The 27,962-nt window shown below is 43.9% G+C and overlaps 1 protein-coding gene across 3 annotated transcripts; it reads left to right on the top strand.

Moving 5' to 3' along the window:
* The first annotated feature begins 528 nt into the window (after positions 1 to 528).
* Positions 529 to 27,686, top strand: LOC115201773 (protein MEMO1). 3 transcript variants are annotated; one of them, XM_029765663.1, is made up of 10 exons: positions 1,151 to 1,186; positions 1,841 to 1,934; positions 6,580 to 6,661; positions 7,666 to 7,734; positions 8,504 to 8,616; positions 13,061 to 13,172; positions 16,243 to 16,385; positions 21,218 to 21,294; positions 24,988 to 25,092; positions 26,483 to 26,614. In XM_029765663.1, the coding sequence occupies exons 1-10, from the start codon at positions 1,166 to 1,168 to the stop codon at positions 26,612 to 26,614; spliced, it is 948 nt and encodes a 315-aa protein (XP_029621523.1). In that variant the 5' UTR covers positions 1,151 to 1,165. The 3 variants fall into 3 exon arrangements, with proteins under 3 accessions (XP_029621524.1, XP_029621523.1, XP_029621522.1); XM_029765662.1 differs by lacking the exon at positions 1,151 to 1,186 and adding an exon at positions 1,258 to 1,667 and having other exon boundaries at positions 26,483 to 27,686; XM_029765664.1 differs by lacking the exons at positions 1,151 to 1,186; positions 1,841 to 1,934 and adding an exon at positions 529 to 1,065.
* Positions 27,687 to 27,962: the final 276 nt, after the last annotated feature.

Raw genomic sequence — 27,962 nt, 5'->3', positions numbered from 1 at the left:
ATCGGGAATCAAGGAATCGGTTTATTCATGCTGGTCGGAACTGGGACACTCGGCTATTTCCGACAGGCCAACTGGTTAGTCGAAAATTCCCGAGTTTCCTCGTTCCGACTAGCGTGTCACAACGCAGCAGATTTGACTTGCTGTGACTGTATGCAGAGATTGAAATTGAAAATATTGAAATTGAATGTATATTTTAAGACAATTAAATACTCTGCCAACAAAAAAAAGCTGTTAGAATTATAAATGTGTGTATACCCCTTAATAAGGTCCTTGTTTAATGTAATAATTTACCCAATTGCCCAAATGTCCTTTGTATATTCTTTCAATATATATATATATATATATGTGTATCCCATGTACTTTTTGCATTGATTTATTAATTTAAATAAATAAATAATAATAATAATAATTTGCTCGACTAATTTTACTCGACTGCTCGATTTATACCCTCAAATTTAAGATGTAATTGCATGACAACGTAAACGCATTGAGTCGACGGTCTGCTCGGCGAGGCCAGAGACATTCTTCATTAGGTTTCCTATCTCCTGTTTTATATTATCTCTGCTGTATGCTAAAAAAACAAACATATTACTTTAGTCGATGATGATGTACAGTTGCTACCATCTAGCCCGATTTATGACAAACTAGTTTTAGTCAAATCAATAGTACTACTTTGACAAACTGCATTGAGGTTTTTTTGTTTTGTTCATAACGTAAAAAAAAAAAATAACTCGTTTAATCTTCTTTTTTTTTAAAGTAACCGTTAGCATCACTTTTCCCCTCAGCATTTCAACTTCAACGACATCTGGATAACTTGGCTAATCTCTAGCTAGCTATTCTTCTTTCTTTTGTCTTGTCAACTTTTTTTTGTTTTTGTTTTTATTTGATGGTTTCTATTTAGGTGTTTTTTTTCTTCCCCCTCCTCCCTCCCAGAGTTAATTTAAAAAATATATCTATATTTTTCTACCGGACATCTTACCAAGATAGGCAGCTCGGCAGCTAAGATGTCGAACCGAGCCGTTAGCAGAGAAGCAAGTCACGCTGGTAGTTGGTACACCGCCTCAGGTACAGAACCGAACCGGGAAAATGGGCCAGAGACCAGGCTTAACTAGTTAACTAATAGGGGTCAAGATAACTAGCTGTATTTTACGGGGCTTCCTCTGTAATGTTTGAGTTGTTTGTCCGGGTAAGTAGCTAACCTGGTTACCAAACCTTGCTAACTAGCTAGCTACTGAACTATTTTTTTGTTTCTTCTTTGGGACTGTTTGTCCGGGGTAGTTAGCTAGTTAGTTAGCTAGCTAGCTGCAGACAGGTCCTCTCTTGGGCTGTTGTTGTCCGGTAAAGTAACTAGTTAACGTTAGATAGCTGGCTAGTTGAGTAGGAGAGAGGTGAGGGGGGATAAAACAACAACAGGCCGTTCTCTATCAAGCTGGCCCAGAACAACAGTCTGCTACTTAGCTTGCATCAGCTGTCACTTCTTTATCAAACAGCAGAATTAGGACGATTTTTCTTCTTCTTCTTCTTCTTGTTATTTACAAGCTAGCGTTAGAAACTAGCTAACACACATACAATTATTTTAGTCCACGCATGTCTTGTTTACTCAGAACTTTTTTTAATCCATGGCCGTTCAGTGGAAATGTTTTAGCGATTTTTTTGTTGTTGAAATGGTGAGTTATATGATCTGATGATTGGAAGAAATGTCTAGCCATACTAGGTAGTTACAGGTAGCAACCCTTGTCAACAGCATTAGCTAATTATGTCAAAAACACTGACAACCATCTCAGTGAACTGTCAGTTAACCATTATAGCAAAAGATTCCCCTATCCATCTATCATTATAGCCTACTCCACCAAAAGGACTTCTGACTGACCCTCCCTGGTTATTTAGTCCACATGGACATTCCTCTCGTCTGGAACAAAGGACCACCTCCCTGGGTAGGTCTAGGCAGCAAATTGAGTGCTCATATTGCATTGGGATCAGCTAGCTAGTTTATCCCTCATCTCACACATTACTTTTCATTTAGCTTAGCAAGCTTGCTACTATGGCCCTTGTTAGCCAACTGTAGCTACTGGTCTAGGGTTGTGGGACTAGAAGGGATACGGCTTTCGGCAAATTGTCATCAAAAGTAGATTTTGGGGGGGGGGGGGGGATTTAAACTAACCATAATCCAAGGGGCCTAGTGTATATCATGTTCCATGCATTTTTCTCTGACATTGCAATATAAATGTGAAGGAATCTGTGAGTTAGGATATTACTGTGTTCAAAATATCTTACCGTGAGGATGTAGCGAGTTATTTTAGCTCAACTAAATGACATTAGCCTTAGTGAATCATGGGCTTGATTAGTAACCCTCAGCTAGATGCTTGGCAGTTTGCTTTGCATACAGTGATAGTGAGGAGGACAACAGAAGTATTTGTCAATATACACAGGCTTTGTCCCCAATTGCACCCTATTCTCTGGCCCTATGGTCCCTGGTCAAATGAGTACCCTATTTTATGGTCCCTGGTCAATTAGTGCCCTATGGTCCCTGGTCAATTAGTGCCCTATTCTCAAACATCCCCAAAACTGAGGCGACACTCCTCCTATTCCCGCGTCCAATTAGTTATTTTGGTCTGGCCCTTTAAGACGCAGCAGCGGGTCAGCAAGTAGTGTAGTGTTTCTCTAATTGAACTTCGCCCAATCAACAATAACTCGTTAGCAGTTGCTTGCTTTTTCTTGTTCCTTGAGACAGCTTATTCCTCGCAGGAATCGCCCGCAGCGATTACCCGTTACACTTTCTAAAGATCTTCATGGAACTTCGCAGAGGAACTGTCTCTCTCTGGTCCCTGATCAATTTAGTGCCCTATGGTCCCTGGTCAATTAGTGCCCTATTCTATGGTCCCTGGTCAGTTTAGTGCCCTATTCTATGGTCCCTGGTCAATTAGTGCCCTATTCTATGGTCCCTGGTCAGTTTAGTGCCCTATGGTCCCTGGTCAATTAGTGCCCTATTCTATGGTCCCTGGTCAATTAGTGCCCTATTCTATGGTCCCTGGTCAATTAAGTGCCCTATAAAGGGAATAAGGTGCCCCTTGGGACGTAAACACACATTGTTGTAAAGACTTGTATCTCCCTGTTATCTCTCTGCTCCAGCCCAGTCAAGTCACACATAACAAGGCTGACGAAGCCAGCCGGTAAGATACAGACAGACAGTGATGTCGGGGGTCACATTGATTGAAGGGACATGAATCCTCCATTGTGCCCTTGAGCAAGGCACCATTTGGGATGTAGCCTTAAATATCAGGGATCAGCAGAGTTGTCCTGAAAGGTCAGAGTACCCGGAGCCTTGCTGGTGTTGGATTAGGGTGACATCATTCAGACTGCATCCCAAATGGCACCCTATTCCCTATATAGTGCACTGTGGAGGTGTCATAACACCCATAAAACCTAGCGGTCAAACAGGGAAATGTTTCCAATTGTTTTTCCACCAATAATTTTCCCCCATAGGGGATTTTAGAAACTTTTCCAATAAGGGCTGTGTTTTGTGTAGTCTTACCCCGGCGTGACATTTTTGATAACCATCTAAATCTCTCTAGGACACGGTGTCTTGTCAATATAATCGCCTGTATTTACTCTTGATTTGAAAATGCTAATTAGCGTTAATGTAGACATCCTGAAAAACTACAAATCCCTGCAAGCTGCTGCACATCCTCTCTAGCTGACACCAGGTATTGTTTCAATTTAAAACTTGCACAAGACAATTCACATAATTATCCATTTGAAGAAATGTAGCTAATTTATTAATTACTACATTTAGTATTGATAAGTCACCGTGTCCTAGAGAGATTTAGATGGTTATCAACATGTCACGCCGGGGTAAGACTACACAAAACACAGCCCTTATTGGAAGAGTTTCTAAAATCCCCTATGGGGGAAAATTATTGGTGGAAAAACAATTGGAAACATTTCCCTGTTTGACCGCTACATTTTATAGGGGATAATGACTCGTCCTGTGGTGCTCTGTAAAGGGTGTTATGACTCGTCCTGTGGTACTCTGTAAAGGGTGTTATGACTCGTCCTGTGGTACTCTGTAAAGGGTGTTATGACTCGTCCTGTGGTACTCTGTAAAGGGTGTTATGACTCGTCCTGTGGTGCTCTGTAAAGGGTGTTATGACTCGTCCTCTGTAAAGGGTGTTATGACTCGTCCTGTGGTACTCTGTAAAGGGTGTTATGACTCGTCCTGTGGTACTCTGTAAAGGGTGTTATGACTCGTCCTGTGGTACTCTGTAAAGGGTGTTATGACTCGTCCTGTGGTACTCTGTAAAGGGTGTTATGACTCGTCCTGTGGTACTCTGTAAAGGGTGTTATGACTCGTCCTGTGGTACTCTGTAAAGGGTGTTATGACTCGTCCTGTGGTACTCTGTAAAGGGTGTTATGACTCGTCCTGTGGTACTCTGTAAATCGTCCTGTGGTGCTCTGTAAAGGGTGTTATGACTCGTCCTGTGGTACTCTGTAAATCGTCCTGCGGTGCTCTGTAAAGGGAATAGGGTAGATGGGATAGGCTAGCGCTGTCTGTCCTCATTTCAGGTAATCAGGAAGTCATTTAAGCAGTGCTTTGATGGTAGGCCAATACACAAACGCACATGCAGTCCCAGTGCGTCACAGCTATTTTGTAAACATTGTCCAGGCAGATGAAAACCTTCCTTATTGATCAAGTATTGACTCCTCTTTGCTCAATGTATTGGATTGATTTTTAGGAAAAACAACACTTTTTTTCCACTGTCAGTGCATTCATATCCCAGTAGGTGTAGGTGAAAATTCATGACTATGGCTGATTTTATTTCCAGTATCCAGACTGTTCTCCCAGCGGTATTGAGACAGAAAACACAGGGTTAATTAATAGACAGGTGTAAGCAGAATAAAGGCTGATATGTATGGCTGTGCTTTTATTATAGGCCTCAGGGAAGTCATTACCTGGTGCTGTGGCTAGCATTAAGGCATGTGATTCTATTGTATATGTATGGTTGTGTTGTTATTATAGGCCTCAGGGAAGTCATTACCTGGTGCTGTGGCTAGCATTAAGGCATGTGATTATATTGTATATGTATGGTTGTGTTGTTATTATAGGCCTCAGGGAAGTCATTACCTGGTGCTGTGGCTAGCATTAAGGCATGTGATTATATTGTATATGTATGGCTGTGAGGGAAGTCATTACCTGGTCCTGTGGCTTGCATTAAGGCATGTGATTCTATTGTATATGTATGGTTGTGAGGGAAGTCATTACCTGGTGCTGTGGCTAGCATTAAGGCATGTGATTCTATTATATATGTATGGCTGTGTTGTTGTTATAGGCCTCAGGGAAGTCATTACCTGGTGCTGTGGCTAGCATTAAGGCATGTGATTCTATTATATATGTATGGCTGTGTTGTTGTTATAGGCCTCAGGGAAGTCATTACCTGGTGCTGTGGCTAGCATTAAGGCATGTGATTCTATTGTATATGTATGGCTGTGGCGTCACAGGCTTGGGGAGAGCCATTGTGTAGTCCCATGAGTATCATTGGACAGACACCTGCATTATGTGTATGGATAACCCCACCAATAGAATCGGTAAACAAGCAAGAATTGAGACAGAAAGATAATGGTGGCCAATGGGTGTTAATCGTATATGTAGAGGGGAGTGACCATGTGTGTTATCTGAAGGTGGAAACCTATTAAAACTGAGGTCTGTGGCAAGAGAATTCAGTTCTTCCATGGAATTGCTCGGGTTTGTTACTTTTTGTAATAAAGTCTAATTGAATTTACAAGTTCAGGGAATCTGTGAAATATTTGATTTTAATTTTCCACAACATAAGCCAGCTAGCTGTTGCGTACAGATTCAGTCAGTCAGTCTTGTACTTTGTCTGAGAAAGTAGCTTCTGATTATCCTTGTCCTTGTGTTTTAGTTTTATTAGTTGTATGTACAGGACACACATGGTATACACCATCCAGCCAAACGCTGACTGCAGATTCCTTCTGGACAATGAAACGATAAGAACACAAACAGAAAGTAAATGTCTCAGTAGAATAGAATAAACGTTTCAGTTTATAATACAGGAAGGCACCATTTATAGGCCAGTATTTACACATGTTTTGGGGAAAGGGGATTGGTGGACAAGAGTTTAAATTGTGCAGTGGTATGTTTTGGGGATTGGGGGATGAGTGTTTAAATTGTGCAGTGGTATGTTTTGGGGATTGGGGGATGAGTGTTTAAATTGTGCAGTGGTATGTTTTGGGGAAGGGGGGATGTGTGCTAAGGTGAGGTGCTCCGATACTGTCTGTTGGACGGTAAAGGCAGTTGAACAGCTGGCGTTTGGGGTCCTTAATGATGCTGCAGGCCTTCCTCAGCCACCGTTTTTAGAGTAGATGTCCTGGATGGGTGGGAGAGGACGGTCCTCTTCCACATGTACTGGGCCGAACTTTTTAAAACCGCTGACTCTCTCTACTGCAGTTAATAATGTCGACCTGGGTATGTTCCCCTGTGTATAAGAGGCATTGGGTACAGCAGAAGAGTCATTTTTGGGGTTTGGTATGGATTAATGAATTGTTCTTCTTCCCTCTCTACAGGCTCCCAGCTGAATACACAACTAGAAGGCTGGTTGTCTCAAGCACAATCCACTGTCAGCCCTGCTAGAGCCATTATAGCACCGTAAGCTCCACTACAAGTTGTTCCTATAAGTCGAGGAAACCTATAAGTCGAGGATAACATCGTATGAATGAATGAAATGTGAATGTAGTGATTGGGGAGGTGGGGGCCATGTTTTCTATTGGTTGTATTGTGTTGTCAGCCAGGTTGTATTGTGTTGTCAGCCAGCCAGGTTGTATTGTCAGCCAGGTTGTGTTGTCAGCCAGCCAGCCAGGTTGTATTGTGTTGTCAGCCAGCCAGGTTGTATTGTGTTGTCAGCCAGCCAGGTTGTATTGTCCGCCAGCCAGCCAGGTTGTGTTGTCAGCCAGCCAGCCAGGTTGTATTGTGTTGTCAGCCAGCCAGGTTGTATTGTGTTGTCAGCCAGCCAGGTTGTATTGTGTTGTCAGCCAGCCAGGTTGTATTGTGTTGTCAGCCAGCCAGGTTGTATTGTGTTGTCAGCCAGCCAGGTTGTATTGTGTTGTCAGCCAGCCAGGTTGTATTGTGTTGTCAGCCAGCCAGGTTGTATTGTGTTGTCAGCCAGCCAGGTTGTATTGTGTTGTCAGCCAGCCAGCCAGGTTGTGTTGTCAGCCAGCCAGGTTGTATTGTGTTGTCAGCCAGCCAGCCAGGTTGTATTGTGTTGTCAGCCAGCCAGCCAGGTTGTATTGTGTTGTCAGCCAGCCAGCCAGGTTGTATTGTGTTGTCAGCCAGCCAGGTTGTATTGTGTTGTCAGCCAGCCAGGTTGTATTGTGTTGTCAGCCAGCCAGGTTGTATTGTGTTGTCAGCCAGCCAGGTTGTATTGTGTTGTCAGCCAGCCAGGTTGTATTGTGTTGTCAGCCAGCCAGGTTGTATTGTGTTGTCAGCCAGCCAGGTTGTATTGTGTTGTCAGCCAGCTAGGTTTTAATGTGTTTCCAGCCAGGTTTTAATGTGTTGTCAGCCAGCCAGGTTTTAATGGTGTCTTGTTATGTGTTTCCAGCCAGGTTTTAATGTGTTTTCAGCCAGGTTTTAATGGTGTCTTGTTGTGTTTCCAGCCATGCAGGATATTCCTACTGCGGTGCTTGTGCTGCACACGCCTACAAACAAATCGACCCTTCTGTTACGTAAGTCATTTACCATGTCTGTTGCCTTACATACGTTCAATCAGGTTTCTAAATTAAAACATATTTTGTAAGTAACAAAATACATTTTCATGGACGATTTTAACTATCATCAAATCGAAAATGAGAGGTTTTTAAAATGCTTTTTCTACATTTTCCCTCCTTATCAAACCCTTATCCTGCCCTGTTTCACCATGAAGGAACTATGAGACTGTAGTTACCTCAGACAGACAGTAGTTAGCAGTATTGGAGTAGCCTCTGTCACAGCCTCACCTTGGAACAACATGAACGAAGCCTGGTCGGCCGACGTTACTAATGGCTGGTCCGTGATGGCTGGTCCGTGATGGCTGGTCCGTGATGGCTGGTCCGTGATGGCTGGTCCGTGATGGCTGGTCCGTGATGGCTGGTCCGTGGTGGCTGGTCCATGATGGCTGGTCCATGATGGCTGGTCAGTGGTGACTGGTCCATGATGGCTGGTCAGTGGTGACTGGTCCATGATGGCTGGTCGGGCGACGTTACTAATGGCTGGTCCGTGATGGCTGGTCAGTGGTGACTGGTCCACTGAGCTGCAATGCTGAACTGAGTCCTACTGAGGACAGTGAGGTGACCGAGTCCTACTGAGGACAGTGAGGTGACCGAGTCCTACTGAGGACAGTGAGGTGACCGAGTCCTACTGAGGACAGTGAGGTGACCGAGTCCTACTGAGGACAGTGAGGTGACTGAGTCCTACTGAGGACAGTGAGGTGACTGAGTCCTCTCTTTCCCCCTGTAGTCGCAGGGTGTTCATCTTGGGTCCGTCTCACCATGTTCCTCTGTCCCGCTGTGCCCTGTCCTCCGCTGAGGTTTATAAAACTCCTCTCTACGACCTCAGGATTGACCAGAAGGGTAGGTACACACACACACACACACACATACACACACACACACACACACACACACACACTTTGCCCTGTAGTCTGCTGAGGTTTATAAAACACCTCTCTATGACCTCAGGATTGACCAGAAGGGTAGGGATCTACTTCTAGTTGGCCCTGCTTTAATAGCGAGGCTCGCATCCATTTCCTCAATTCAGTACCACTCTTCAGTGAGTTCAAACTGATGTTGGTTTGGTCCCAAATCTGTTGTACCTCGTTCCCTCCTTCAGAGAACAGTAGTTCTATTCATAACTAAGGGTGTAACAGTTCACCAAACCCATGTTTCGGTACGTGTTGGTGTTTTGGGGTTACGGTACAGAGGAGAAATTATCTTTAGACACTTACTGTACGTCATTTTATGTTTATTTGGCCCCAAAAAAAACCGCACCTTTCCAGGCCCAAGTCCAGTTTCTGTGACATCATTTACAATGTTCCTGGCGTTGTCTGTTGTTGGGCCTCAAGTAGAGCTCTAAGAAGTTGGACCCATTCTCATATGGACCTGGGGCTTTCCCACCCGAACAAACACGCATAAATACATTTTTCAATATAGATACATGAGAGGCATGTGTACTGTGAGGGAGGGAGGGGCATGTGTACTGTGAGGGAGGGAGGGAGGGAGGGAGAGAGAGAGAGAGAGAGAGAGAGAGAGGTGTGTGTGTGTACTGTGAGTGAGGTGATTTATCATCCGGTATGATGACGTAGTATCTGTCTTGACTGCATCAAACCAGGAGAAGCTGGTTGGCCAGTGCATGAGCTTTCTTCCTGTCCTGCGGTTAAACATCTCCATTCAGGTTATAAAGAGCAGCCTTGCTCTTAGTCCTTCTACCATATACTTCTCATTTAACTTTGAATGCCATTGTTTTAATTCCATCTTCTATTGATTTAGACAATGTCCTAGCTTGCTTTGCCAAACACAGAGACTTTAATTGTTTTGATTTAGTCGACAACAACAAGCCACACGCAGCACTCTGCATAGGCTATTCTCGTTGAGCAGTGGAGAACATGCTATTATCTTTTTGACCAGCCACAGTGTGGACCGAACTGACGTCCCTGTACCGAACGGTTCGTTCTGAATACTTGTACCGTTACAGCCCTCTTCATAACTGGTCTGGGCCGGGCCAAGGCATCTTTGTAACTGGTCTGGGCCGGGCCAAGGCCTCTTTGTAACTGGTCTGGGCCGGGCCAAGGCCTCTTTGTAACTGGTCTGGGCCGGGCCAAGGCCTCTTTGTAACTGGTCTGGGCCGGGCCAAGGCCTCTTTGTAACTGGTCTGGGCCGGGCCGGGCCAAGGCCTCTTTGTAACTGGTCTGGGCCGGGCCGGGCCAAGGCCTCTTTGTAACTGGTCTGGGCCGGGCCAAGGCCTCTTTATAACTGGTCTGGGCCGGGCCAAGGCCTCTTTGTAACTGGTCTGGGCCGGGCCAAGGCCTCTTTGTAACTGGTCTGGGCCGGGCCAAGGCCTCTTTGTAACTGGTCTGGGCCGGGCCGGGCCAAGGCCTCTTTGTAACTGGTCTGGGCCGGGCCGGGCCAAGGCCTCTTTGTAACTGGTCTGGGCCGGGCCAAGGCCTCTTTGTAACTGGTCTGGGCCGGGCCAAGGCCTCTTTGTAACTGGTCTGGGCCGGGCCAAGGCCTCTTTGTAACTGGTCTGGGCCGGGCCAAGGCCTCTTTGTAACTGGTCTGGGCCGGGCCGGGCCTAGGCCTCTTTGTAACTGGTCTGGGCCGGGCCGGGCCTAGGCCTCTTTGTAACTGGTCTGGGCCGGACCGGGCCTAGGCCTCTTTGTAACTGGTCTGGGCCGGGCCGGGCCTAGGCCTCTTTGTAACTGGTCTGGGCCGGGCCGGGCCAAGGCCTCTTCGTAACTGGTCTGGGCCGGGCTGGGCCAAGGCCTCTTCGTAACTGGTCTGGGCCAAGGCCACCTGAGCCTATTTCCACCCCAGGCAACAGGACGGACCTCGTATCTTTCATGTTCATTGTGAAACCACCTAGGGCACAGTCGGAGGCCATCTTACTCAAGCAAGGAAGCATTGGTTTCACAAGCAGAGCAGAAAGTAGTGGGTTTTTAGCCAACACATCCTGCATAAGCAAGGAAGCATTGGTTTCACAAGCAAACACACATACCAAGACTGAAACATCGCAACATCTAGGGGGACGAGTACTCCCTCTCCCCACTAAGTCGGAACCAAATCTCGTAGTGAAGAATTGAGGAAATTGATGCGATTTTTATTTATTTTTTCCCCCAGTATTATAGCCAGGAAGGCGGGGCTTCTGAGGGTGGGCTCGGCATCCCTGTTGGGCGGGATTTCAGTTTGCTTCAGGTGAATAGGATTGGTTGTTTATGTTTTACAGACTGAAGGGGAACCTCTAACCCTGGCAATTAGATTGATCAAATCAAGCTTTATTTATACAGCACATTTTAGACATGGGATGATGTAACACAATGTGCTTCAATGTGTACACTCAATGGCTGCCTGGTATTATGATGCAATCATTTCCATGGTAATGGACACTGAACAAAAATATAAACGCAACGTGCAACATTTTTTTTATTTTTTTTACGGAGTTACATTTCATGTAAGGAAATAATTAAATTTAATTAAATGTATTTGGCCCTAATCTATGGATTTGACTGGGAATACAGATATGTATCTGTTGGTCACAGATACCTTCAAAAAAAGAAAGGTAGGGACGTGGATCAGAAAACCAGTCAGTATCTGGTGTGACCACCATTTGCCTCATGCAGCGCGACACATCTCCTCCACATAGAGTTGATCAGGGTGTTGATTGTGGCCTGTGGAATGTTGTCCCACACCTCTTCAATGGCTGTGTGAAGATGCAGGATATTGGAACTGGAACGCGGTGTCGTACACGTCAATCCAGAGCATCCCAAACATGCTCAATGCGTGACATGTCTGGTAAGGTATGCAGGCCATGGAAGAACTGGGACATTTTCAGCTTCCAGGAATTGTGTACAGATCCTTGCGACATGGGGCTGTGCATTATCATACTGAAACATGAGGTGATGGCGGCGGATGAATGACACGACAATGGGCCTCAGGATCCCGTCACGGTATCTCTGTGCATTCAAATTGCCATCGTTAAAATGCAATTGGGTTTGTTGTCCGTAGCTTATGGCGCTCTGTTCATACGACGCCATACACGCTGTCTGCCGTCTGCCCGGGACAGTTGAAACTGGGATTCATCCCTGAAGAGAACACTTCTCCAGCGTGCCAGTGGCCATCGAAGGTGAGCATTTATCCATTGATGTTAGTTACGACGATGACCTGCAGACGAATAAATAATAATCATGAATAATAACAAATAAGCTTCCCTAAGACAGTTTCTGACAGTTTGTGCAGAAGTTCTTTCTTTGTGCAAACCCACAGTTTTATCAGTTGTCCGGGTGGCTGGTCTCAGATGATGCCTCAGGTGAAGAAGCCAAAGGTGGAGGTCCTTTGCTGGCATGGTTACACGTGGTCTGCAGTTGTGAGGCCGGTTGGATGTACTGCCAAATTCTTTAAAACGACGTTGGAGGCGGCTTATGGTAGAGAAATTAACAAAATTATCTTGCAACAGCTCTGGTGGACGTTCCTGCAGTCAGCATACCAATTGCACACTCCCTCAAAACTTGCGACATCTGTGGCATTGTGTTGTGTGACCAAACTGCACATTTTAGTGGCCTTTTTATTGTCCCCAGCACAAGGTGCACCTGTGTAATGATAATGCTGTTTTAATCAGCTTCTTGATATGCCACATCTGTCAGGTGGATGGATTATCTTGGCAAAGGATAAATGCTCACCAACAGGGATGTAAATAAATTAGTGAACAAAATTAGAGAGAAATACATTTTTTGTGGATATGGAACATTTCTGGGATATTTTATTTCAGCTCATGAAACATGGGACCAACAATTTACATGTTGCGTTTATTTTTGTTCAGTATAGAATGTTAACATTTGAATTAACTGCTATTGATGGGTACACTTCCTGCTTTGCTCCTATTGGTACAGTCACAGGGGCCTCCAGTCCAACCATTACACTACCATTGACTTGAATGGGGACGCCCCTTCTATTCTCTTTATATGGCAGCACATGCAGTCCGGAGCGAAGGAGAGGAGAAAATGAGCCTAATTATTATTTTTTCAAGTTATTACTGAGACCATGATGGTCATTTGGCTGGCCAATTACCATCATCTGAAATTCCATGACCGTCACAGCCCTTATCCAGTGTTTTATTGTGGCTTTTTATTTAAGTTTGACACAAAGAAAAACAACATGACTTGTCCTCAGGGGACCAATCATCAGACTGATACTGAAAAAAGAGACATTCTCACTGAACTATTGACTCGCAGTCAAATGCTAATAATACGATCCTCACTTCACCAGTAATAACGTCCATGTTGAATCCTCACCTCCTTCTCTCTAGTCTATGCTGACCTCTGGAAGACTGGGATGTTTGAGAGGATGAGCCTTCAGACAGACGAGGATGAGCACAGCATTGAAATGCACCTGCCTTACACTGCTAAAGCCATGGAGAGGTAAGATGGGTTGTCTGCTTCATTCATCACAAGCCATCCATCACTGGAGAGTACAGTAATTAAGAGACTTAGAGGCACTATACAGACCTGACCTGTTTGCCTGGTTGTGGGAGCCAGCAGGGCCTCATGACAAATGGAGGAGTTGGATGGTTGGCGTCATTACTATGGTTTATGATTGGTTGTTTATTAATGATTTAGTTGTTTACTGTGTCGGACCCCCAGTAAGACTAGTTGTCGCTAATGGAGATTCATTATCAATCAAGAATCTAATCTAAGTAAAGCCTGCATGCTCAGTTAATGGACCCACTCAATAAACACGCACATCTTTTAATCAGGTTGGTTAATTAATACCCTCACCTTTAATCAGGTTGGGTTATTAATACCCTCACCTTTAATCAGGTTGGGTTATTAATACCCTCACCTTTAATCAGGTTGGGTTATTAATACCCTCACCTTTAATCAGGTTGGGTTATTAATACCCTCACCTTTAATCAGGTTGGGTTATTAATACCCTCACCTTTAATCAGGTTGGGTTATTAATACCCTCACCTTTAATCAGGTTGGGTTATTAATACCCTCACCTTTAATCAGGTTGGGTTATTAATACCCTCACCTTTAATCAGGTTGGGTTATTAATACCCTCACCTTTAATCAGGTTGGGTTATTAATACCCTCACCTTTAATCGGGTTGGGTTATTAATACCCTCACCTTTAATCGGGTTGGGTTATTAATACCCTCACCTTTAATCGGGTTGGGTTATTAATACCCTCACCTTTAATCAGGCTGGGTTATTAATACCCTCACCTTTAATCAGGCTGGGTTATTAATACCCTCACCTTTAATCAGGCTGGGTTATTAATACCCTCACCTTTAATCAGGCTGGGTTATTAATACCCTCACCTTTAATCGGGTTGGGTTATTAATACCCTCACCTTTAATCGGGTTGGGTTATTAATAGCCTCACCTTTTAATCGGGTTGGGTTATTAACTTCTTGAGGCTACCTGGGACGTTAGCGTGCCCCCCGTGGCGCACCCTATCAACAGCAGGTGCATTTCAAGAGCGGCAAATTTGAAACCAAATAAATGTACAAATTCAAATTTCTCAAACATACAACTAACTTACAGCCTTTGAAAGATAAACATCTTCTTAATCTAACCACGTTTACCGATTTCAAAAAGGTTTTACGGGGAAAGCATAAAGTTAGGTTATGTTAGGAGAGTACATTGACAATAGCGGTGTGCAATGCATTGTCGATTCAAAGACAGGCTTCACCAAAACCATACAATCAGCTAAAATTATGCACTAACCTTTTACAATCTCCATCAGATGACACTCCTAGGACATTATGTTAGACAATGCATGCATTTTTAGTTCTATCAAGTTCATATTTATATCTAAAAACAGTGTTTTACTATGGCGTTGATGTTCAGGAAATCGTTTCCCTCCAATACCGGCAGTCAAGTCATGACAACAAAATAATTAATTAATATTAGAAAACATTGCTAAAATATTATATTGTCATTCAAAGAATTATAGATTTACATCTCTTGAACGCAATGGACTTGTCAGATTTAAAATTAACATTACTGGGAAATCACACTTTGCAATAATCTGAGCACTGCGCCAGAAAAATACGCATCGCGATACAGACTAGCCGCCATGTTGGAGGAATCTAAAATCGAAAATACTATGTAAATAATCCATTACCTTTGATTCTCTTCATCAGATGTCACTTCCAAAGAGTCCCAGGTCCATAACGAATGTAGTTTTGTTCAAAAAAGCTCATCATTTATGTCGAAAAACCTCCGTGTTGTAGCGCATGATCTAAGCCAGCCGGACTTCACTTCACTTCAAGAACGGAAAAAATATATTTCCGTTCGTTCAAACATGTCAAACGTTGTATCGCATAAAGCATTAGGGCCTTTTTTAACCAGAACATGAATAAAATTCAAGGCGGACCATTGGGTTTTCTTTTAAAACGTTTCGGAATGAGAGTACCCACCATCAAATCGCGCGCCAGGGGTCTAATGGACCATCACGTTCCATGGCTCTTATTCGGTCAGATCTCACTGTAGAACACTCAAAACACTTTGTAAAGGCTGGGGACATCTTGTGGAAGCAATAGGAAGTGCCAGAATATTCCTCAGCCCCTTTGTTTTTCAATGGCATAGGCTCAAAGTCAATTCAACACATCAGGTATCCACTTCTTGTCAGAATCTGTCTCAGGGTTTTGCCTGCCAAATGAGTTCTGTTATACTCACAGACACCATTCAAACAGTTTTTGAAACTTTAGGGTGTTTTCTATCCATATATAATAAGTATATGCATATTGTAGTTACTGGGTAGGTGTAGGAGGCAGTTAAAAATGGGCACATATTTTTTCAAAAAATTCTCAATACTGCCCCCTATACCCTAACAGGTTAATAGCCTCAGCTTTACATTTACATTTTTAGTCATTTAGCAGACGCTCTTATCCAGAGCGACTTAGAGTAGTGAATGCATACATTTAATTTTTTTTTTTTTTTTCTGTGCTGGCCCCCCGTGGGAATCGAACCCACAACCCTGGCGTTGCAAACACCATGCTCTACCAACTGAGCAACAGAGAAGGCCTTTAATCAGGTTGGGTTAATACCCTCACCTTTAATCAGGTTGGGTTAATACCCTTACCTTTAATCAGGTTGGGTTATTAATACCCTCACCTTTTAATCGGGTTGGGTTATTAATACCCTCACCTTTTAATCGGGTTGGGTTATTAATACCCTCACCTTTAATCGGGTTGGGTTATTAATACCCTCACCTTTAATCGGGTTGGGTTATTAATACCCTCACCTTTTAATCGGGTTGGGTTATTAATACCCTCACCTTTAATCAGGTTGGGTTATTAATACCCTCACCTTTAATCGGGTTGGGTTATTAATACCCTCACCTTTAATCAGGTTGGGTTATTAATACCCTCACCTTTAATCAGGTTGGGTTAATAGCCACACCTTTAATCAGGTTGGGTAACTGTCCCCTGTGCACCACACCCATACAGACTTGTAATGTGTTGTCTCCCTTTCCTACTGCAGTCATAAAGACGAGCTCAGCATTGTCCCGGTGCTGGTGGGAGCCCTCAGTGAGTCTAAAGAACAGGATTATGGGAAACTGCTCAGCAGGTATCTGGCCGATCCCTCCAACTTGTTCATCATCTCCTCGGACTTCTGCCACTGGGGTACGTAAAGAACAGGACTGGTATAGATCAATATATTATACCCTGTTCACACTACTGAGTTGAGCTAGTCTGGTTATACATCCATCCACTGTAGTTGCTGGGAAGAAAAGCCAGGTCAGTTTGGAAAGAAAAACCAGCTCAGTTTGGGTCAGGACAATCGTGTGAAAGTGATTCTATAAGGAAACAATGGTTCTGTCTTGTTGAAAAACCTCTCCTTCATCCTTAACTGTCACTCACCCCCAAAAAATATCAGATTTTGTTTTTGAATACTTGTATTTAGCCTCAGTATAGGCCATAAATAATTGTTATTTGTATGACTTAAAATGTGATAGTGCATTGTAAACATCACAACCAGTCGGTTGAGTTGCCCAATTTAGGGTAAACTCATTTTGTGTTGTAATTTTCATAGAATTTTACATTCATATATTTTGTGCTTCAGTTGCTTATAATGGAAAATTGGCCTAGTTATATGATGAGTGAGAAAATTACAAACAAATAGCATACTTCCAAGATATGCTAACCTCTCACAATAACAACAGAGGTTAACATCTTTTGCCCTGTATGATATTTGTCCGTCTAACTTCCTCGCCCATTTTATTATTCATGATTCATTCAGGATTATCTGTAGTCATGGTAGCATCCACGTTAATGTAGAAGTGTTTAGAAAAATATTGTATTCTTATTATTTATTATTAATTATACTTATTATTATGGATCCCCATTAGTTCCTGCCAAGGCAGCAGCTACTCTTCCTGGGGTTTATTATGGATCCCCGTTAGTTCCTGCCAAGGAAGCAGCTACTCTTCCTGGGGTTTATTATGGATCCCCGTTAGTTCCTGCCAAGGCAGCAGCTACTCTTCCTGGGGTTTATTATGGATCCCCCATTAGTTCCTGCCAAGGCAACAGCTACTCTTCCTGGGGTTTATTATGGATCCCCGTTAGTTCCTGCCAAGGAAGCAGCTACTCTTCCTGGGGTTTATTATGGATCCCCGTTAGTTCCTGCCAAGGCAGCAGCTACTCTTCCTGGGGTTTATTATGGATCCCCCATTAGTTCCTGCCAAGGCAACAGCTACTCTTCCTGGGGTTTATTATGGATCCCCGTTAGTTCCTGCCAAGGAAGCAGCTACTCTTCCTGGGGTTTATTATGGATCCCCCATTAGTTCCTGCCAAGGCAACAGCTACTCTTCCTGGGGTTTATTATGGATCCCCGTTAGTTCCTGCCAAGGAAGCAGCTACTCTTCCTGGGGTTTATTATGGATCCCCGTTAGTTCCTGCCGAGGCAGCAGCTACTCTTCCTGGGGTTTATTATGGATCCCCGTTACTTCCTGCCGAGGCAGCAGCTACTCTTCCTGGGGTTTATTATAGATCCCCATTAGTTCCTGCCAAGGCAGCAGCTATTCTTCCTAGGGTTTATTATGGATCCCCATTAGTTCCTGCCAAGGCAGCAGCTACTCTTCCTGGGGTTTATTATGGATCCTCATTAGTTCCTGCCAAGGCAGCAGCTACTCTTCCTGGGTTTATTATGGATCCCCATTAGTTCCTGCCAAGGCAGCAGCTATTCTTCCTAGGGTTTATTATGGATCCCCATTAGTTCCTGCCAAGGCAGCAGCTACTCTTCCTGGGGTTTATTATGGATCCTCATTAGTTCCTGCCAAGGCAGCAGCTACTCTTCCTGGGTTTATTATGGATCCCCATTAGTTCCTGTCAAGACAGCAGCTACTCTTCCTGGGGTTTATTATAGCTCCCCATTAGTTCCTGCCAAGGCAGCAGCTACTCTTCCTGGGGGTTTATTATGGATCCCCATTAGTTCCTGTCAAGGCAGCAGCTACTCTTCCTGGGGTTTATTAAGGATCCCCATTAGTTCCTGTCAAGGCAGCAGCTACTCTTCCTGGGGTTTATTATGGATCCCCATTAGTTCCTGCCAAGGCAGCAGCTACTCTTCCTGGGTTAAATAATACATTATTTACCATTTCATTTCTATTGGTCACAACATAATCTGAAACACAACCAAAACATACTGCAAAAGCATTCAACAGGTTCGTAGAGTCACAATACTTTTGGTCCCCTAAAAGGGGGGGTACCCATGTACAATAAGTTCTGTAATTTGTAAATACTTCACCCGATATGGATGAAAATACCCGCTCATTAAAGCTGACCGTCTGCACTGTAACCTGATGGTCATTGGAAATGATACAATCTGAAGTGCCGGAGTACAGGGACAAAACAACACGCGTCACTACTTTACTTTTGGAGCTCATTGTATATGTAAATTAATGCGTATACAGTTTTAAATGCTTAGTACAAGTAAAATGACATGTACTGAATAATATGGGGAAAGATATTGAAGATAACAGGCAGACAGTAAATACTAATATGGATATGACAGACAAAACAATCCCGTAATATTCCTCCGTTGTCCATAATAGCTACCTTTTGACTAAATATAATTCCTTTAATCGGTACAACTCAACCACCTGCATATTTTTCAAGGATTCCTAAAATTATAAAACAACATTAGTAATTTCATCATTCTAAAATGTTATTTTAGAGGTCAACTTTTGTCAACCTTGTAATTTCCCATTTTATACACAATTAGTGATGAAAATTTATGATTCAAGGGTTAATGTGTTTACCTCCTTCCCAACGGTTAATATGTTTACCTCCTTCCCAACGGTTAATGTGTTTACCTCCTTCCCACAGGCCAACGGTTAATGTTTACCTCCTTCCCAACGGTTAATGTGTTTACCTCCTTCCCAACTGTGTTTACCTCCTTCCCACAGGTCAACGGTTAATGTGTTTACCTCCTTCCCAACGGTTAATGTGTTTACCTCCTTCCCACAGGCCAACGGTTAATGTTTACCTCCTTCCCAACGGTTAATGTGTTTACCTCCTTCCCAACTGTGTTTACCTCCTTCCCACAGGTCAACGGTTAATGTGTTTACCTACTCCCACAGGCCAACGGTTAATGTGTTTACCTCCTTCCCACAGGTCAACGGTTAATGTGTTTACCTCCTTCCCACAGGTCAACGGTTAATGTGTTTACCTCCTTCCCACAGGTCAACGGTTAATGTGTTTACCTCCTTCCCAACGGTTAATGTGTTTACCTCCTTCCCAACGGTTAATGTGTTTACCTCCTTCCCACAGGTCAACGGTTAATGTGTTTACCTCCTTCCCACAGGTCAACGGTTAGTGTGTTTACCTCCTTCCCACAGGCCAACGGTTAATGTGTTTACCTCCTTCCCACAGGTCAACGGTTACTGTGTTTACCTCCTTCCCAACGGTTACTGTGTTTACCTCCTTCCCAACGGTTACTGTGTTTACCTCCTTCCCAACGGTTAATGTGTTTACCTCCTTCCCAACGGTTAATGTGTTTACCTCCTTCCCAACGGTTAATGTGTTTACCTCCTTCCCAACGGTTAATGTGTTTACCTCCTTCCCACAGGTTACTGTGTTTACCTCCTTCCCACAGGTTACTGTGTTTACCTCCTTCCCACAGGTTACTGTGTTTACCTCCTTCCCAACGGTTAATGTGTTTACCTCCTTCCCACAGGTTAATGTGTTTACCTCCTTCCCAACGGTTAATGTGTTTACCTCCTTCCCAACGGTTAATGTGTTTACCTCCTTCCCAACGGTTAATGTGTTTACCTCCTTCCCACAGGTTACTGTGTTTACCTCCTTCCCACAGGCCAACGGTTACTGTGTCTACCTCCTTCCCAACGGTTAATGTGTTTCAACTGTTCTGCCTGCGGCTACGGAACCCTGACCTGTTCACCGGACGTGCTTGTTGCACCCTCGACAACTACAATGATTATTATTATTTGACCATGCTGGTCATTTATGAACATTTTAACATCTTGACCATGTTCTCTTATAATATCCACCCGGCACAGCCAGAAGAGGACTGGCCACCCCTCATAGCCTGGTTCCTCTCTAGGTTTCTAATCTCCACCCGGCACAGCCAGAAGAGGACTGGCCACCCCTCATAGCCTGGTTCCTCTCTAGGTTTCTTCCTAGGTTTTTGGCCTTTCTAGGGAGTTTTTCCTAGCCACCGTGCCTCTTTCACATGCATTGCTTGCTGTTTGGGGTTTTAGGCTGGGTTTCTGTACAGCACTTTGAGATTTCAGCTGATATACGAAGGGCTATATAAATAAATTTGATTAGATTTTTTGATTTGACCTCTTTCCCAACGGTTACTATGTTTACCTCCTTCCCAACGGTTAATGTGTTTACCTCCTTCCCAACGGTTAATGTGTTTACCTCCTTCCCAACGGTTAATGTGTTTACCTCCTTCCCAACGGTTACTATGTTTACCTCCTTCCCAACGGTTACTGTGTTTACCTCCTTCCCAACGGTTAATGTGTTTACCTCCTTCCCAACTGTGTTTACCTCCTTCCCAACGGTTAATGTGTTTACCTCCTTCCCAACTGTTACTATGTTTACCTCCTTCCCAACGGTTACTATGTTTACCTCCTTCCCAACGGTTAATGTGTTTACCTCCTTCCCAACGGTTAATGTGTTTACCTCCTTCCCACAGGCCAACGGTTAATGTGTTTACCTCCTTCCCAACGGTTAATGTGTTTACCTCCTTCCCACAGGCCAACGGTTAATGTGTTTACCTCCTTCCCAACGGTTACTGTGTTTACCTCCTTCCCAACGGTTACTGTGTTTACCTCCTTCCCACAGGTCAACGGTTAATGTGTTTACCTCCTTCCCACAGGCCAACGGTTACTGTGTTTACCTCCTTCCCAACGGTTAATGTGTTTACCTCCTTCCCAACGGTTAATGTGTTTACCTCCTTCCCAACGGTTAATGTGTTTACCTCCTTCCCACAGGTCAACGGTTCCGTTACACGTACTATGACGAGGCTCAAGGAGAGATCCACAGATCCATTGAACACCTTGATAAAATGGTAAACGCATTGTGATATTCAGTTCTTTCTAGGCAGTAACATGACAGATGTCCATAATGTCTATATACACACCATCATACCTGTTTTTATATATTCCGGACTCTGACGTTGCTTGTTCTAATATTTATGTATTTCTTATTTCCGTTCTCTGTATTTATGGGGATTTTCTTATATTAAGTATTACTGTACCGTTGAAGCTAGGGACATAAACGTTTCGCTAGAACTGCAAAAACATATGTAAAATACACTACTTGACCAAAAAAGTATGTGGACACCTGCTCGTCAAACATCTCATTCCAAAATCATGGGTATTAATATGGAGTTGGTCCCCCCTTTTGCTACTATAACAGCCTCCACTCTTCTGGGAAGACTTTCCACTAGATGTTGGAACGTTGCTGCAGGAACTTGCTTCCATTCAGCCACAAGAGCGTTCGGGAGGTTGGGCACTGATGTTGGGTGATTAGGCCTGGCTCGCAGTCGGTGTTCCAGTTTATCCCAAAGGTGTTCAGTGGGGTTGAGGTCAGAGCTCTGTGCAGGCCAGTCAAGTTCTTCCACACTGATCTCGACAAACCATTTCTGTATGGACCTCGCTTTGTGCACGGGGGCATTGTCATGCTGAAACAGGAAAGGGCCTTCCCCAAACTGTTGCCACTAAGTTGGAAGCACAGAATCGTCTGGAATGTCATTGTATGTTGTAGCAGTATGATTTCCCTTCACTGGAACTAAGGGGCCCGAACCATGAAAAACAGCCCCAGACCATTATTCCTTCTCCACCAAACTTTACAGTTGGCACTATGCTTTCGGGCAGGAAGCGTTCTCCTGGCATCCAAACCCAGATTAGTCCGTTGGACTGCCAGATGGTGAAGCATGATTCATCACTCCAGAGAAGATGTTTCCACTCCTCCAGAGTCCAATGGCGGCGAGCTTTACACCACTTCAGCCAACGCTTGGCATTGCGGATGGTGCTTTTAGGCTTGTGTGCGGCTGCTCGGGCCATGGAAACCCATTTCATGAAGCTCCAGACTAACAGTTCTTGTGCTGATGTTGCTTCCAGATGCAGTTTCAGCTGAGAACAGACGGTTTTTATGTGCTTCAGCACTTGGCAGTCCCGTTCTGTGAGCTTGTGTGGCCTACCACTTCGCGGATGAGCCATTGTTGCTCCAAGACGTTTCCACTTCATATTTGAGATTCTTCAAACTTGCCACCCTTTGCCTTGGTGACAGCTTTGCACGCTCTTGGCATTCTCTCAACCAGCTTCAGCTGGAATGCTTTTCCAACAGTCTTGAAGAAGTTCCCACATTTGCTGAGCACTTGTTGGCTGCTTTTCCTTCACTCTGCAGTCCAACTCATCCCAAACCATCTCAATTGGGTTGAGGTCGGGTGATTGTGGAGGCCAGGTCATCTGATGCAGCACTCATCACTCTCCTTCTTGGTCAGATAGCCTTTACACAGCCTGGAGGTGTGTTGGGTCACTGTCCTGTTGTAAAACAAATGATAGTCCCTCTAAACGCAAACCAGATGGGATGGTGTATCACTGCAGAATGCTGTGGTAGCCATGCTGGTTAAGTGTGCCTTGAATTCTAAATAAATCAGTGACAGTGTCACCAGCAAAGCACCATCACACCATAACACCTCCTCCATGCTTCACGGTGGGAACCACACATGCGACCTCCGCATTTTGTTCACCTACTCTGCATCTCACAAAGACACGGTGGTTGGAACCAAAAATCTCACATTTGGACTCATCAGACCAAATGACAGATTTCCACCGGTCTAATGTCCATTGCTTGTGTTTCTTGACCCAAGCAAGTCTCTTCTTCTTATTGGTGTCCTTTAGTAGTGGTTTCTTTGCAGCAATTCGACCATGAAGGCCTGATTCACGCAGTCTCCTCTGAACAGTTGATGAGATGCGTCTGTTACTTGAACTCTGTGAAGCATTTATTTGGGCTGCAATTTCTGAGGCTGGTAACTCTAATGAACATATCCTCTGCAGCAGAGGAACTCTGGGTCTTCCTTTCCTGTGGCGGTCCTCGTGAGAGACAGTTTCATCATAGGCCTTGATGGTTTTTGCGACTGCATTTGAAGTTTTCCGTATTGACTGACCTTCATGTCTTAAAGTAATGATGGACTGTCGTTTCTCTTTGCTTATTTGAGCTCTTCTTGCCATAATATGGACTTGGTATTTTACCAAATAAGGTAAAATCTTCTGTATACCACCCTTACCTTGTCACAACACAACTGATTGGCTCAGACGCATTAAGAAGGAAAGAAATTCCACAAATAAACTTTTAACAAGGCACACCTGTTAATTGAAATGCATTCCAGGTGACTACCTCATGAAGCTGGTTGAGAGAATGCCAAGAGTGTGCAAAGCTGTTGTCAAGGCAAAGAAAGGGTGTCTACTTTGAAGAATCTAAAATATTTTTTATTTGTTTAACACTTTTTTTGGTTACCGTAAATTCCGGACTATAAGCCGCAACTTTTTTCCCATGCTTTGAACCTCGTGGCTTAAACAATGACGCGGCTAATATATGGATTTTTCCCGCTTTCAAATGTTTTTTCTCCAAAAAAACACATTCTGTGACGTGCTCAGTTTTTTGGCGGCATGAAACTTTCATCAGACCAATGAAATTGCCGAACGGGTTAAGGTCAAACAACTTTTTTATTTACTGTTTAGATTAAATCGAGCGCTCTCAAACTTCCCATCATTCTGATTACGGTAGTCATTTTGTCACCCTCATCATGGCAAAGACACGGAGAAATGCATATGATGCAGCTTTCAAGTTGAAGGCGATTGATCTGGCTGTTGGAAAAGGAAATAGAGCTGCTGCACAGGAGCTTGGTCTTAAAGAGTCGATGATAAGACGTTGGAAACAGCAGCGTGAGGAATTGACTCAGTGCAAAAAGACAACTAAAGCTTACTGCAATTTTTTTTATTTTTTTGTTACAAGCCGTGTTTCGTTAAAGCCTGTGTAAAGTTCATTTGTTTCAATGTACCGGTGGGCACCTGCGGCTTATAGACATGTACGACTTATTTATGTTCAAAATAAAAAACAAAATTTTAATTCAGTGGGTGCGGCTTATATTCAGGTGTGCTTAATAGTCCGGAAATTACGGTACTTCATGATCCATTTGTGTTATTTCATAGTTTTGATGTCTTCACTATTTTTCTAAAATGTAGACAATAGTAAAAATCAAGAAAAATCCTATAATGAATAGGTGTGTCAACTTTTGACTGGTACTGTAGCTAACTGTTAGGGGTATCAGTCTGGGTTCTAAACCCCTCTCTCCAGGGTTAGGGTTATATAGCTAACTGTTAGGGGTATCAGACTGGGTTCTAAACCCCTCTCGTCTCTCCAGGGTTAGGGTTATAGCTAACTGTTAGGGGTATCAGACTGGGTTCTAAACCCCTCTCTCGTGGGTTAGGGCTATATAGCTAACTGTTAGGGGTATCAGTCTGGGTTCTAAACCCCTCTCTCCAGGGTTAGGGTTATATAGCTAACTGTTAGGGGTATCTGCCTGGGTTCTACACCCCTCTCGTCTCTCCAGGGTTAGGGTTATATAGCTAACTGTTAGGGGTATCAGACTGGGTTCTAAACCCCTCTCTCTTGTCTCTCCAGGGTTAGGGTTATATAGCTAACTGTTAGAGGGCAGTTTAGAACCCAGTCTGATACCTCTCTCTTGTCTCTCCAGGGTATGGGTATTATAGAAACACTGGACCCCATGTCCTTCACCAACTACTTGAAGAAATACCACAACACCATCTGTGGACGTCATCCTATTGGAGTGCTGCTGAACGTGAGTCGTAACGAGAATAACAACAACCACATGATAATCTGGCATCTGCAGTAAACCTTAGTTATTCATCACATAACACAGCCCTGTGTGCATGAAGATCTGACTGTTCCTGTGATGTACACTACCGTTCAAAAGTTTGGGGTCACTTAAAAATGTCCTTGTTTTTAAAAGAAAAGCTATTTTTTTTTGTCCATTAAAATAACATCAAATTGATCAGAAATACAGTGTAAACATTGTTAATGTTGTAAATGACTATTGTAGCTGGAAACGGATGATTTTTAATGGAATATCTACATAGGAGTACAGAGGCCCATTATCAGCAACAATCACTCCTGTGTTCCAATGACACGTTGTTAGCTAATCCAAGTTTATCATTTTAAAAGGCTAATTGATCATTAGAAAACCCTTTTGCAATTATGTTAGCACAGCTGAAAACTGTTGTGCTGATTTAAAGAAGCAATAAAACTGGCCTTCTTTAGACTAGTTGAGTATCTGGAGCATCAGCATTTGTAGGTTTGATTGCAGGCTCAAAATGGACAGAAACAAAGAACTTTCTTCTGAAACTCATCAGTCTATTCTTGTTCTGAGAAATGAAGGCTATTCCATGCGAGAAATTGGCAAGAAACTGAAGATCTCGTACCACGCTGTGTACTACTCCCTTCACAGAACAGCGCAAACTGGCTCTAACCAGAATAGAAAGAGGAGTGGGAGGCCCCGGTGCACAACTGAGCAAGAGGACAAGTACATTAGTGTCTAGTTTGAGAAACAGACGCCTTACAAGTCCTCAACTGGCAGCTTCATTAAATAGTACCTGCAAAAAACCAGTCTCAACGTCAACAGTGAAGAGGCGACTCCGGGATGCTGGCCTTTTAGGCAGAGAGACACTGGACAGAGGAACTCTGCCTAGAAGGCCAGCATCCCGGAGTCGACTCTTCACTGTTGACGTTGAGACTGGTGTTTTGCAGGTACTATTTAATGAAGCTGCCAGTTGAGGACTTGTAAGGCGTCTGTTTCTCAAACTAGACACTCTAATGTACTTGTCCTCTTGCTCAGTTGTGCACCGGGGCCTCCCACTCTTTCTATTCTGGTAAGAGCCAGTTTGCGCTGTAGTACACAGCGTTGTACGAGATCTTCAGTTTCTTGGCAATTTCTCACATGGAATAGCCTTAATTTCTCAGAACAAGAATAGACTGACGAGTTTCAGAAGAAATGTATTTGTTTCTGGCCATTTTGTGCCTGTAATCGAACCCACAAATGCTGATGTTCCAGATACTCAACTAGTATCTAAAAAGTGCTTTTCTTTTTAAAAACAAGGACATTTCAAACTTTTGAACGGTAGGGTACATCTGACTGTTGCTTGTTTTCTTCCTACTTGATTTGTTTTTTCCAGGCTGTGTCTGAGCTGAGGAAGAGTGGAACAGAGATGAACTTCTCCTTCCTGAACTATGCCCAGTCGTCCCAGTGCAGGAACTGGCAGGACAGCTCTGTTAGCTACGCAGCCGGGGCCCTCGTTGTACATTGATGTGGTCCACCTCGGACGTTCCCAAATGGCACCCTCTTCCCTATATAGTACTTTTTGACCAGTGGCGATAGTAGCCTTGTCCAAGCCAGAAAGGCTCATCCTGCCCTATGGGACAATCTCCTGTTGGTGTAGTGTGAGAGAGAGAGAGAGTTTGATGTGCAAGTTAAGCCCTTGGACAGAACACTTGTCTATCGCAGGGTCAATAGGGCTCAGATCAAAAGTAGTGCACTATATAGGGAATAGGGTGCCTTTTAGGACACACACCTTCCCAGTGGCCACTGTACCTCCGAACCCCTGACCCTCTATTGCCATAACGACGACCTGGATACACCCTGACTCCGCCAGCCAATGAGAAGAGAGATTATATCCAACAACGCTTTAGAAATGAGTCTCCTACCTTTATCTCTTTTCTCCACCGCTCCCCCTCTCCTCACCCTTCTGAAATGAGTCTCCTACCTTTTCTCCACCGCTCCCCCTCTCCTCACCCTTCTGAAATGAGTCTCCTACCTTTTTCTCTTTTCTCCACCGCTCCCCCTCTCCTCACCCTTCTGAAATGAGTCTCCTTCCTTTTCTCCACTGCTCCTCCACTCCTCACCCTTCTGAAATGAGTCTCCTACCTTTTCTCCACCGCTCCCCCTCTCCTCACCCTTCTGAAATGAGTCTCCTTCCTTTTCTCTTTTCTCCACCGCTCCCCCTCTCCTCACCCTTCTGAAATGAGTCTTACCTTTCTCTTTTCTCCACCGCTCCCCCTCTCCTCACCCTTCTGAAATGAGTCTCCTACCTTTCTCTTTTCTTAACCCCCCCTCCTCCTCATCCTCCTCCTTCTCAGTTTTAAGTGTCAGAGAGATTTTTTTGGGTTGAAACTTTTGCTTGAAGTGCAGTTGCATTTTTTTATTTTATTTTTTATTTTGGGGTTGGAAGGGAAGGGGTGTTTTGGTTATTTTCACCCGGGGTGGAGGACGGTAATTGGGGAGTATTTGGGGTTCGTTTAGGGACTCGACTTGTTCCTTATGACCCTGTTGTTTTCCTGAACAAGACGTTTAAAATGAATATTAAACTTTCAAATAAGGCATAAGCATTAAGTCGTCATTACATTTGCACTCTTTGCAGACCTGTGCTCTCATGTGATCTCACTAAAGGAATAATAAAAACCTGCAGGTGTAAATGGAATGCATATTTTACTGAAATGATGACGATGAAATGAGCTTTGACTGACTGCTTTACAAGCTATGATAATGTCCTGGTAGTAAAACCCTGGCCCAAATGGACCCTAGCCCGTAGGTTGCCTTTTGGGCCTCTGAGAACAGCATCCTAGGTAGCGACTAGCTAACACCGTTAACTTCATAAA

Source organism: Salmo trutta, chromosome 10 (genome assembly GCF_901001165.1).
Source record: "Salmo trutta chromosome 10, fSalTru1.1, whole genome shotgun sequence".
In the NCBI taxonomy this organism is placed as follows: domain Eukaryota; kingdom Metazoa; phylum Chordata; class Actinopteri; order Salmoniformes; family Salmonidae; genus Salmo; species Salmo trutta.
This window is presented reverse-complemented; position numbering and strand designations above follow the sequence as displayed.

Bases quoted from the DNA above. Each gene is read 5' to 3' on its own strand.
- LOC115201773 (XM_029765662.1), top strand. From the start codon at position 1,620: ATGGCCGTTCAGTGGAAATGTTTTAGCGATTTTTTTGTTGTTGAAATG. The intron at 13,173-16,242 runs GTAAGATGGGTT...TTCCTACTGCAG, and splicing joins ACTGCTAAAGCCATGGAGAG to TCATAAAGACGAGCTCAGCA. The intron at 21,295-24,987 runs GTAAACGCATTG...TTGTCTCTCCAG, and splicing joins TTGAACACCTTGATAAAATG to GGTATGGGTATTATAGAAAC.